Genomic DNA, 13,348 nt, shown 5'->3' with positions numbered 1-13,348 from the left:
TGAGACAAATGCACAAAGCTCTGTGTTCAATCAGAAGGCTCAGCAGGTTTAATATTTAAATTAATAGCATTTAATTGCTCAGAGAAAAAAAAAGCTAGAATAAAAAAGCATCTCTCACCATTTTCTTGATGGGAAAACTCAATTCCATCAACAGTACAGCGTCGAAATACCATTTTGTTTTCTGTTAGTGTCCCAGTTTTGTCTGAGAAGATATACTGGATTTGTCCAAGATCTTCAGCAATATTTAGGGCACGGCACTGGATGGGCAAATCTGCTGCTTCATCATACAGGTCAATGTCGTTGTGAATTAAGAAGACTTGGCCCAATTTAACCAACTCAATTGACACATAGAGAGAAATGGGGATTAAAGTCTGAAAGAGAGTTGAAATTCTCAGTAAGGGGTGAGACAAGTCTTCCTGCTTTCTGTCAGCAATGTCCTGGCACAGGCACACTAATGATTCCCAAAGAAACAGTTCTTCCTAGAGACATAGTGTAGCACAGATGAATAACAGTTCAGGGGGAAAAAAATCCTGCACGAAATAGCAATGGATAAACAGAGACAATAAGTGGCAAATTTAAGAATTCCTGTAATACCAAATTCTGAGATGTGTCTCTCAGAGAATGCCCTCACAAAGCAGGTTTTCTGGACACAGGACTGTGCTTGCCCTTACCCTTCTGAAGCTCTGAGGGGTTGCACCAGCTCAGACTGAGGGCAGAAAAGTTTCACAAACCATTACTTGGAACACACTTCCCACCCACGAGCTTCCTTGCCCTGAAATAATAATGAATTCTTACGATGCACAGATATTCTCCTTCAGTAATGAAAAATAATCCCCCAAGGAATCTCTGAGCAGCTCTGAAACTTATTTTCACATTTCACTCGTATTAAAGAAATTCTGTCCACTTAAATCTCAGCAGTGACATCAAGAAATCTGAAAAGTAAATGTGTTTTTTTTCCCTCAACCAACAAAATGTTCTCCCCCAATTAGGCTTAATCAGACTCAGATATACAAGTATCCTACTTCTAATTTAGCTTCCTTCCTAGACCAGCTGAACCATAACTAGTTATTATTTCCCACTGGCAAAAATGACAATTTTTGTTTCACTGTTTTCCTGAGATGTTAAGTGGAATTATTATTTTTGAATTCTGTATATAGGCAAAAAAAAATAAAAATCTGACATTTGGATGTAAACATCCTCTTTATTGCATCTGCTAGAGATTCTGGAGTGAAAGATAAAATACATGCCTTTCCTATCTATATCCTTGTGGGGTTTCAACGGCAAGAAAGAAAAATCTGCAGTTAGAAAGAAAAAATAAAGAAAAGGAAGATACATTATTTCACACTTGGATGGTTTGAAATACAGCAATTTTTTCAAATAGGATTAAGAAGATACTGCACAGCTATTAGTTAATATTAATTGTTCATTAATGAATATACTTAATTTTGAAAAGCTTCTTCCTTGGAGGTAACGGAGAGGTTTTTGTCTTTTACCTGCAGCAGGATTATCATTGTCAGGAATGTGTAGAAACCAGCAAGGGCTGGAGACAGAAAATTGCCATATTCATCTGGGACATCGTAAGGGGGGTGCTCTGAGAAGGTTCCAGTCCAAATGCCATGTCCTGTGGGAACGAGGGACAGACTGAGATGGGCTGAGCCCTGAGGGGATGGACAGAGCTGCTGAGATGTGCAGGTGTGGAACTGCCCTGGTCACTGCACAGAGAGAACATTTCCAGGGCAAGAGGCCTGAGCAGTGCCCAGACCTTGGGAGGACACAGAGCACGTGCAGAGCTCTGGAGCACACACACCAGGGATGTGCTGGGGAGAAATAAGCAGTCAGGGATATTTGCATTCCCATCAGCAGGAGTCCCCCAGGGCTCTCAGCTCTGCACAGACCTTTCCTATTCTCCATCTTGCTGCTGGAGGCTCCATCTCTACCTCCTACCTATAAAAATCCTCAGTGCTGGAGACACTTCTTTCTGACTGAAACAAACCTTAGAACCTTTATGGAGACAAACTGAAATATTTCTTATCCTTCCCAACCATTCTCAATTTCAATGTGTCTTAGAGTTGAGCAATCCTCTACAATTCAGTCTGGGCAACTCATTTTTACATTCCCTTCAACCAAATCATATCCCAAACTGCTTCTTGCTGTGTCTTAAACACCAGTAGACATCTGCTACAACAACAAAGCCTCTGTTTCAGGACTCAACAACATCCCATCCTGATTGCTTTACCACTTTTCATCCTGCCCTTATGGAAATAAACTTTGCTCAAAGAGGTTACTAAATATACAATATCAGAAACTCATTATACCACAATTAGAAATGCAGAGCCAAGGCAAACAATTGGGTTTCCCTCTTTGCATCATTGCTCCAGATGCCAAAAGTCTCAGTTAGTCCCCTTCACGTACCCAGCTGTGATCAAACTCCCATTAGCACCACATAAGGAAGCAGTTGTTTTGCAGCATTTGCCTACGGAAATGCTGCCAAAGATATTCAGATTATTGCAGCAATGCTTTCTGGCTGCTAGAGACCAGAGTCACATCTGAGCAAGGACACTGCTCTACAAGCCACTTCTTACCCCAATTCATCACTGTGTGCAAGAAATCCTGGTACCTGAGCCCCCAGGGAAATTTCTGCCTGGAACCCCACGTTCAGACAAGGATGCACAGCAAGAACTCATGGTGGAGCCTCAGGACATTTTGGATGGATGAAAGCTAATGGGCTTGGTACTGTTTCACATGTTTCACTTAGACTAACAACATTTTGTTTCTTTTTTTTTTTTTTTTTTAACCCAAGCAGATTAGCTGTTTTTCAAATGCTGATTTTTTCATCTGAGACTACTTCAAACCTTAAATTGAAGGACTTCATTACTCAAGGGCCTCTACACAACAGACAAAGGCAAGTCTCTAAATCTACATGACAGCAGCCAGGGAACAAGGAAAATAAAGTCTCTCTCTCCCTCACACAGAGCTCAGTTGTCAAGCTGAAATCCCACTTCAGTGCCAAAAAAGCCCACTGCGACATGAAGCAGTAAAATTAAAGAAGCGATTAAGTCAATTCAATTGTTCATCTGCTTTGGATGGCTCCTACTTTCAGTGGTATTACACTGAGCACTGGCTGTGTGTCCCATCACATACCTCCAGGGCAGGTGCAGGAAAACTTGGCAGAACCACATGATTTGACTTTGTCACTAAATCAGAGCAGCAGCACTAAGCGAGTTGTCACCGAGACAAAATCCATTAAAAAGAAAAGGGGCTCATGGGAGCCCCTGTTATCTCCTTAAAGCAGTGACCCATTCAAAAGACAGTGGATTTAAAATCTGGTCCTTCTCTCAGAATGATGAGATCCTATTAATTCTGGCCTGCCTGAGACAGGTTGCAACCAGAGCTGGAAGGAAGCAGGTGAGGAAGATGTTTTTGAGATTAGCAATCCAGCAAACTCCAGTCAGTTAACCCTGGTTACTGTGTTCACATGTGCTCACCTGCAAGGACCCCAGAAAAGTACAGGCTATTCCTACCTAAACAATGATTCCATCTCACAGCCTGCTCAAATTTGTCATTTTAACTCATCTGTTGGACAGACCAAGACACCCAAAGCCCTCAGGAGCTCTAGATCTCACTCGTGTCCGTAAGAGCAATTTTACCACCACTTAGAAAAAAGCAATGAAACAGAAGAGGATTTTTGTCAATGCTTCCTACCTACAGCTCCAATGAGGCACATCACAAACAGGAGTCCCACACACAGGAAAATGTCCACGTTCATCCTGCGCTCGATGCGGCTGCGCTTGTACCGGGGGCCGTTGTTGTTCAACATGGCCTTGGTCTCGTGCCCTTCAAAACACAGAGCAGGGTCAGCAGGTTTGGGGAACATTCTGGAGTTTGGTTTGCTTTTTTTAAAGTATTTCTCTCCCAGAATGAGAACGGGATGACTAATGTTAATCCGACTCCAGTTTCACTCAGAACTTTTATTGCCCCTCTTCCCATTTGCCTGAGTGTATCAGAGACTAAATCCAGAGAGTATATCAGAGACAAAGGGCCTCCATTACACTGCAGATTTCAGCTGTCATGTACATTTTGCTCTCCCAATGAGAGAAGATTTATTAGGATCACAATTCAAAAGCCAAATCTCCATAAGAATAAAAGGAAAATGAACAATAATATTATGTTTTTGTATTTTACAAACAAATTGCTTAGGTGTTATACAGATTCCTGAAACCTACATTTGAGAATTTTGCAGCAGCTATTTAAAAGCCACTAGACACATTTCACATATTAACTTAAATAAAATTCAACAAGCAGTGAAAAACACTAATGTTATTTAGCTTTTCACTATGTGGTTGTAAAGTGCTAACAAAACAGTAGGATGAGAAATTAAAAAATCCCCATCCCTTAAACTTAGTGAATTAGAATTGAGCTGGTTTATTTGTAATGGAAAAAGAGGAGTGCTGTAAGAAGTAAAGAAGTTGAAATTGCTTTTTTCAATTCCATTAATATTATCTAAACTGTGGCTCCACAATTGGGATGTCTGGACACCATCTGTTGCTATATTAAATGGTATCTTTTATGTTTATTTCTACAGTCTTTTTCCCTGAAAATACAGACCCCTCAGACCTGTATTTAGTTGTCATGTGTATGTGCCTGGTGTGTGTGAGAGGGGCTGTTTTCCAAGCTGCCTTTCAGCTTCCTCTGGGGAAGCGATTTAAACCCAAAGCTGGGGGCCAGGTGCAATTCCATCACACCTGCTGGATTCAGTCCAGCTTTACATCAATGGTTATTAATTAAGGCAGAGAGCAGGAGAGAAAATGAGTCTCCAGCCTTATGTTCAGGACATTCACCCAAGAGCTGGGGCTCCTGCCCTGCTGTTCCAGTGAGTCTGTAATTATTTACACAGCCCGGAGCCTGTTGGTGGGCCCAGTCCTTGCTGCCCCTGCTCCTTCCTGTGCAGCTCGTGTGGACACAGTTCCCAGTGTTCCCAGGCCACTGTTCCCAGTGTTCCTGGGGCAGCAGGAGGGGAGTGTTCACTCCCAGACAGGCAGAACTGAGACCAAAGCCCAGGTCTGCCCTTCTGTGAGCAAATGCTCCAAGCACTGAGCTGCACAGAAGAGGAGGGCACTGCCCTTGCACTCCTGTTCCTCCAGAGCTGTGTGAACCTCGTGCCTCACTTCTCTGTCATGTCAGGCTTAATGGAATGTTTTGTGCTGAAAACAAAACAAGCCAAAACCCTCAAATCCCTCCCAGAAAATACTTAAGGAAATGTGGATGGATTTATTTCACGAAGAAAATGTGAAGGGCTTTCTTTCCAAATATCAGTGCTACCATTCCTTTGCACTTCAGCTGACCATCAGGAGAAGGACACTTCTGTAGCACTGAAGTGTCTGCAAGGGACATACAATCAGAAATATGAAGAATAAATTACTTTGTTCTCCTCTAACCCTCACAGTTTCCTTTGTTGTGCAACACAGCCCCTCACCTACCACCCTCCTAAAACCTTGTCTCTCTGTTTCTAGATGCTGATGGGCTCATCTAAAACTTCTTTCTGGTACTTTATTATGTGAAAAGCCTGTAATTCTTGCTGCTGTCCCCATCACAATGAGAAAACCACATTGGCTGTCACTCTGATGAGGTTTTTGTGCTTTAGTGCTGCTGCTTTGTGTAGAACCATTTGGGTGGCCACGAGGAGTGTAACCCTCCTGGGGTCAGATGAGAAGTGTAACCCTCCTGGGGTCAGATGAGAAGTGCACAGGCCAAACAATTGCACTAAGTGATGGTTGTGCTCTTCACAAAGGCTTCCATCAGAAAGTTTGAGGAGTAATAGAGTTATAAAAATGGAAAATGTGCCCTCTTATAATGTGACTGATCTTGACTGTTCAGAAAAGGTCACAGACCATGATTAAAAGCCAGAGTATAATCAATGTCAAAGAACCCTGGAAATGAAGCTGGTACTGACTCAAGCCAGTCTAATTTTAGGAAAAAAAGAATAAACTTTTCTGCTGACATGAACAATGAGATGTCAGTTGGGAATTGAATTGAACACTCACTCAGACCAAAGCCACCATGTCGTGGGAACACCTTTAGAACTCCAGCCTTTGCTACCAGCAGCTTAAGCAGCATAAACAGAGATCCACATGAGGATCTGTGCTGGTGGTCAAAGGAACATAATGGGAGATCTTAACTAAACAGAAGAAAAATAGGAATTGCAACAGAAGGGGTGACAAGTTGCTCCAATTCTATAGGGAATGATCCCTACTGAGGTTGTTATGTAGTGGTTATGTCCAAAAAAATGAGGGCTGAGCTCGGCTCTGGCTTTCCTCCTCTCCCTGGCAGGCACCACCCTCACATGTGCTGTTCAGAGAACAAAGAAAGGCCCACAAAGACACAGCTACCTTGGAAACATAGGGGAGCTACAGACATTTAGATCCCAGTTCTGCAGTACTGAAATAAACAGTTGCAGGTAAATTGTTCTGTGGATTGGAGATGAATCCAACCTAAATGACTCCTGCAAAGTTGGTGACTTCTATTTTCTCTCAGGTGGCTCAGCCTTGAAACTCTCGCTGCTGATTAGACATGAAACAAGTGATATAACTCTACTGGAAAGATCAAATTAGCCCATGGGATTAATTGTTGTGTTTGAAGTGACCTCTACTTAACCTACAAAGAAGAGGGTGGCTGATCCCCCTTGTCTGGAGCAGAAGAGGGCACAGCTGGCAAAGCCAATGATAAATCATGCTCCCTGAGTCCCAGCAGTGGTGACACTCCAAAGGTAAAAGATGCTGAGGAACAGATGAAATGACCCCCTGCTGACCCTGGCACTGCTGCCCTTGATCTGGGCACTGGCATTGCCTTGGTCCAGGTCTGTGCTGCAGGAATTCATGGTTGCATGGACACCTTGTGTCTGTGTCAGCACAAGCCTGTGCTGCTGCTGCCTCCCTGTCACCTCCAGCTGCTGCCTCCTGTGTGCTGGCACTGCCACAGATCAAATGGATGGATGACACTCACAGATCAAAGCCCCTTTTTGTTTTTTTCTGGGTAGATCTTCAGCTGCACCAGTTTCCACCCTGAGGAGCCAGTGAGACCTCCCTCAGGGCAGCTGGGTAGGTTTTATGACAGATGGAATTAGTGTTACAGCCAGAGCTGCAGAGCTGAGGGTTAAACTCACCTCAGCAATTCTTTACTTGTCTGGATATTTTTGCAAGATATTTGACATGCACAAGGATACTGGCACTTGCCAGAGACCCAGTGCAAGACTTGCTGGCTTTGGAGATGGATGAGTAATACCCTAAAAAAAAGTTATGTAATTTTCTTCTGCACTCCCAGTTTTTAAAACAAACTGTTGAGTTATGGTGCAATATTAGATTACACTTATTTCTTTAGGGATATTTACAGCGAAATTCTCAGTTTACCTGAATAGAAAGTATATCTTACCTGCATATATAACAATTCCCACTGCAACCTCAGTATTTCTGATTGTACATCCACGGAGCAAGAGGCTTTCAATGTTAAAACCAACCCGTTCATCATTTGGCTGCTCCCTAGAAGAAAGAATATCAAATGAAGCAATTCCTTTTTCTCTTCTAATAAAGGGTTAAACAAAATTTTTGTGTGCTTGTCTATTATAAGCTGAAATCAAGTAAATTTGAAGGCCCCATTTTGCTTTTATTTCACTCAACTTCAGTGAAGACTCCAGCAAGAAGTCAAGGGAAGAACAAACCTGTCTTTAAAGACCACTTGCATGGGGTGTGTGTGTGATGAGGTCAACACAGAGCAAGTTTGGGTTTCCCTTGGTGCCTCATCAGGCAGATTCAGTATCTCATGAATGAAACCCAGACACATTATGTGACTTCTCACAGACACAGTTCTTTTGGAAAGCTGAGCAGGGTCTGCCTGCAGGTCATGGCTCAGACAAATACACCCACACCTTGCAAGAGCCTCTGTCTCTGTGTCAGCCACCAAAGGGTTTCCCATGTCTGTGACCCTCAGGTCACCTGAGCAGTCTCCAGGCTGAGATCTCTCCCTCAGTCTCACCCTGGATGCAAGACTTGTCATCTGGCTAAAGGTGTTCCCTCACACCCCAGATCCTTCTGCCCACAGCACCAACTGATGAAAGCACCAGGTCAGTGCTCCAGCAGGGAGGCAGTGTGTGATGTGCCTCTGAAAATGAACCTCTGTCCAGCTTTTATTGGACGCTCTGGTAGCTTCCTCCCGAGTTCTTTACCAAGGCTGAGATTTTTACTGCAGACACTCCATCTTGTTATGTAAACATCAGGGGCAGAAAAGATTATTTTTTTCCAAGAATATGCATCTTTCTCTACTTTGATGTCTGGCACTGCCTTCACCAGCAAAGAGCAGTGTCCCTCAGATGGGGGCACAGTTGGGTGCCATCTCAGGCTCAGTCCAGCCCCATGTCCAAGTGCAGCTGCACAGGGTTACATTACTTACACCAGACAAGGGAAAAGGTGTAGCTGCCAACAGCCTACACCTGCTAGAATTGTAAAAATTTATGCCAGAAATCTGTTTTTCTTGGAATCTACATTCAGCCTTGCTGAACTCATTTAATAGAAGGTTTCTTGCACCTCCCTGAACAGAATGTGCTGTGGTCAGGTGTGTCAGGTGGATGGCACTGAGTTCTTTAGTATCATTTTAGCAAAGGCAGTACTGCTGCTATTTTATAGCCAGGCAATAGAGCCTCAATAATTTATTAAGGGTTCTTGGAGAAAAAGGTAACCTGTTCCAAGTAATTTGTGTTTACAAAATAGCTCAAATCTCAGCAGACCAAAGATGGAAACTCCACTAACTCTTAGCAAGTAATTTTCCCTGGTAACTTCTTTCATCTGCCCCTGAAGCAGGGAGAGAAAGGCAGCTAATTCCACATTCCAGCAAGCAGGTGAGATAATAGGCATTTACCAAAGAGATTTCTGTTACAGACTTTCAGTAGAGTTGAAGATTTTGAAGCCAGTCCTGTGTCCTAAGGGTGTGTATTTGTGTGTGTTTTCCTGTGACACATCCCCCACATTTCTATAATCTCAGTGCTCCTGGGCTGTATTACTCAGGCTAATTGGAAGGATTGCTTCAATTTAGATTAAACCCAGCAGTCCCAAAGCCAGCAAGCAGAGCCAGCAATCAATAGAAACCTGACCTCTCTGTGCCTGAGGAGATATTGCAGGAGAGGAGAAATGGCACTGCTGGGGGAGGCACCACCCTCACAGGGCAGGGACCCCAACCCAGAGCAAAGAGGGTCAGTGCTGATGGGGGACACCCCTCGGGGTCACCGGGGCTGATCTGGCCCTTTGCAGCTGCTCCAGCTGCAGCTCTCCTGCTGCCCTGCAGGGACAGGAACTCCAGTTCAGCCACAGGAACACTTAAACCCAGGCTGTGGGTGGGATGTGGCACAGTCAGGCAGTTAAATGGTTTGCATAACACAGGGCAGGGATTTAGTCTGGGACAGTAGGACATTGGTGTGGGAATCAGTACCGACTGAGACCTCTGAAGAGCACCTTGGGAAACAGCTGCCCCGTGTTGGAGAGTGAGAGAGTTTTAGGACATGAGTCACGTCCTTACAGTCCACAGAAGGGCTTTAGTCTGCTGAATTTGCTGGTATAGATTTCCTTGTTATGCCTGTGCCAGAATTATTCAATGAAGAAACACTAAAAAAAGCACATTTTCGCACCAATCTAATACATTGGTTCAATAGGAATTTGCTTGTTTGCTTTTTCTAACTTTCTAATAAGAAGAAAATCCGGATTGCTTGTTAGTTCTTGGACACCTTGTCCCTGGGGCTGTAAAGATGAAGAAACTATAGCCATGAAGCTGGGTACCTTTAAACATTAGGAAGGATTTATATCTAAAATCTAGCCTAGTCTAACCACTAGGTGAAATTTAAATGAGCTTATGTCTAACTTTTGAAGAGAGTTGAAGCCTTGTGAGAACAGCTTGTATGGAACAACCACAAACTCAGTGCCAAGCCTTGGTTCTGCCTCCCCTCAGAAAAGGAGTCCAGTCCATGTTTTATATTGACCTCTTAATCCAGGAACGGGTAATAGTGACAACCATCAATATCCCCAAAATACTTCCTTCCATCCAGTTCCTCCAAGAGAAATACTGAAGTTCAGATACAAAATGCATTTACTGATGACAAGCACTTACATGTAACCTTGGAACTTATTGAGGTTATTGTTTGGCATCTCACAGGTGATGGTGCTTTGGAAAAATTCGGGTTCAAACAAAGCATTCTGCAAGAGAAAATGCACTGTTAGTGTCAAATGCAATGAATACTTGAAGTGTCAGAGACCAACAGAACCCGAATTTAGACCCTCAAGGCTGGAGCACTTCCCTGGGAGAGACAGAGTCAGTGTAGCTCATTCAGCCTGAAGCAAAGCTTCAGAGGGGCTGAGGAAAGACCCAAGATTTTCCTCTCTTGAACTAACAACTGGTTAAATTAAATGAAGAAAATGCTGTGGGAAAAGAGACCAACCCCCACCTGGCTCCCCCCTCCTGGCAGGGAGTTGCAGAGAGTGAGGAGGTCTCCCCTGAGCCTCCTCTTCTCCAGGCTGAACAGCCCCAGCTCCCTCAGCCTCTCCTCACAGCACTTGTGCTCCAGTCCCTTCCCCAGCCTCGTTGCTCTTCTCTGGCCCTGCTCCAGCACCTCAATGTCCTTCCTGAGCTGAGGGCCCAGAACTGGACACAGCACTCCAGGGGTGGCCTCACCAGTGCTGGGGAAGCCACGGCCCCTCGGGCAGAGGGACCACGAGCCTTCCTCCAACCCCTGCAGAACTAATGCCCTCAGGAGCAGTGGGTGCAGAACTAACCCCTCAGCAGCAGAGGCTGTGCAGTGTGCTGGCAGAGCTGAGTCCCAGTGCCCAGCCCGTTCCCAGCTCTCACCTGCCCGGGCAGGCCCCTCACCACCCGCCGCTGCTTCAGGTTGGTCTCCCCGTCCAGGTTGGCAGTTTCCAGGTGGCAGATCCCGCTCTGGTCGGAGGAGTGGAGCAGCAGGATGTCAGCTGGGATGGTCTCGTTGCACTGCAGCTGCACAAAGTCCCCCACTCTCACGTCCTTCCAGCACCTCTCCACGTAAGCACGTTCCTCCCTGGGGCACAAAAACCCGTCAGGGGAAGGGGGACACCGGGGGGGCAGGACCCGAGGGTTGGGGGCTTCAGGAAGAGAAAACAGGGCTTGGGGGCACACTGACTTTTTTTTTAAAGGACACAGAACAACAGCTAGAAATTAATGAGTCAGACACTTCCATAGTGTCACTTCACCACATGTCACATTCAAACCAAATCTGGGAATTAAATAATGGAACTGAAAAACATCCAACTACAACTGAAGTTCTCTTTCATTCTAGCATTAGCCCTACAATCTCCACAGCAAAAGTTAGAATGTAGTTTAAACTAATGGAAGTATTTTAAAGTATCTTATTGAAGAAATTCAGACACTTCACCAAAACTTATTCATTTTTTTGACTGTGTGACTACGTCTCAGATACTTTCCAACATCAGCACATAGATCCTGAAAGAAGCAAAGTGATACCTCAGCTACACTTGTTTCAGGTCTTTACAGTTTGTAATTCTCAAGAGGGAGCTACAAAGCTTGAGTTTAGTGCACAGGAACAGCTTCAAAAGGTAGAAGACCTGACAAATGACCCTTAGTATTGAGCAAAAAAAAAATGCAACCAGAGCCCAAGTTTAATGGAAAAGTTAAAGTAAGAAACAAAGAGCTTCTAAATGATTAAAAAAAAAAAGGAGAAGAAAAAGAGCCTATGGGGTTCAAGGAAATGAGATTACTATTTCATCAACAGAACAGTGCTCAGAGGTTCAGCAAATAGCAGACTTTTTTTTGGCATTACATTTTCAATAATTAATCCTTCAACTGCTCTTAACCATCTAAGCCAACCAAAAACTGCACAATAAGTTTTAAAATTAGTTAATGGGAAAACTGCTCTGGCAACAATGGCTTGGTTCCTCTAACTCTTTGAGAGGAAATTATTTTTTCAAAATTAATAATTAAATCATCTTATGCCTTGCTCAGTAAGAGGGAAAATGCTCATGATACTTTAGCAGACAGACACTAAAAGGCCTCTTGTAATGAGAGTCTTATTTTCTAAGTTTTTCATCATCCCCATCTATTGCCTGAAGAACCCTGTCGTTCATTTCAGTGTTTGTACCCAGAGAAGGGAGCAGTGATAGAGCAGATAAAGGGGTTTGCTCCAGTTCAAAGCACATTTCCAAGCTCTGCTTCAGAGCCAGGCCAAGGGCTGCTTCCTGCTAACCTACTTTCTGCCTTCTGCAGAGCAGAGCCAGCCTGTGCTGCCAGGCAAACCCTCACACTTGGCTGCTGTCCTTCAGAACAACATCAAACACAGCCACCTGCAAAGGTTGTGCAAGCAATTAAATCCTCTGTATTTCCCAGTGGTATCCACTTTTTATTCAAAAAATGAACCCCTCAACCTAACTACTTAAATCCCTTTAATGCTGGGAGGTGTTTACTAAATTATGGTGTTGCAGCATTATTTTTTTCCTTCTTACATTAATTCTTCTTTCCTGAATTTTTCATTCTTCTTTCTTATTTTGTCTGACTCTACTTACCTGCACATCCTTTCTCTTTTGCTCAACAACAGACATAAAAGACCACATTGAAGAGTTGTTGTAAGTTAATTTGATGTTGCTACACATTCAAAAAAAATCTAGATCAATTTCTATTTAAAAAGTATTCAAGCAGGTGTATGTTGTGTATTTAATGCTCTGCAAAATAGATACTAAGTTAATATAGCAAGTCAACTAAATAAATATGAATCCTTCCCATGTCAAACACCTTCTGTGTAGGACTTCTAAATTTGTTTGTTTAAAGCATAAAAGAGAGAGTATAAAATCAGCTCAGAGACAGCAGCTGGCTTGTCTTGCCAGGCTGGACATTTGGAAGCTGTGTGCAGTTTGCACACAATGGTTGCTGTAGCTCCTGCAGGACAATCCCCCTCCCTGCACGTCACCTCCTGCACAGGAGGGAGGTTTACAGGACACACTTCTGATTTCCCTGCTCACAAAACACCACAGAAGGGCCTTGCCCAGCTGGCTCTGTTCCACACCAGCTCAAAGAAACCATTGTAGCTGGAATAATGCACAGAAATCCCAGATTTGGAATATCTTTTCAATAATTCCCTACGAAACACACATTACACATAAAGCTTCAGGGTCCTGCCCATTCACTAATTACAGAGGAGAGGGTGAGTCAGAAAAGCCAAATGACCTCTTTCAGATCAGAGGAAAAGCAGAACTCAGCACAGGGACTGGAGCTCAGGAACTGCCAGAATCCCAGACCTGCTCTCAGGTGAACTGCCTGTCCCTCTCTCCCAAAG

At 43.9% G+C, this 13,348-nt stretch overlaps 1 protein-coding gene across 8 annotated transcripts in view; it reads right to left on the bottom strand.

Moving 5' to 3' along the window:
• The window catches only part of ATP10B (ATPase phospholipid transporting 10B (putative)), a 181,668-nt gene that overhangs the window by 20,876 nt on the left and 147,444 nt on the right, over positions 1–13,348 (bottom strand). For all 8 annotated transcript variants that reach the window (XR_005567142.1, XM_039390986.1, XM_039390988.1 and 5 more), the window contains 6 exons: positions 10,879–11,083; positions 10,144–10,229; positions 7,426–7,532; positions 3,703–3,834; positions 1,494–1,621; positions 119–371 (listed from right to left, as the gene is read on the bottom strand). Coding sequence is in view for 7 of the 8 variants with exons in the window: in XM_039390986.1 (XP_039246920.1) it covers positions 119–371; positions 1,494–1,621; positions 3,703–3,834; positions 7,426–7,532; positions 10,144–10,229; positions 10,879–11,083 (911 nt within the window). In the remaining variant the exon portion in view is untranslated. The remainder of the gene's footprint in view (positions 1–118; positions 372–1,493; positions 1,622–3,702; positions 3,835–7,425; positions 7,533–10,143; positions 10,230–10,878; positions 11,084–13,348) is intronic.

This window comes from Pipra filicauda, unplaced genomic scaffold (genome assembly GCF_003945595.2).
Source record: "Pipra filicauda isolate LSUMZ 115617 unplaced genomic scaffold, ASM394559v2 scaffold89_size2521313_pilon, whole genome shotgun sequence".
Classification (NCBI taxonomy): Eukaryota; Metazoa; Chordata; class Aves; order Passeriformes; family Pipridae; genus Pipra; species Pipra filicauda.
The sequence above is the reverse complement of the archived record's forward strand: the minus strand, read 5'-3'. Positions and strand labels throughout refer to the sequence as shown.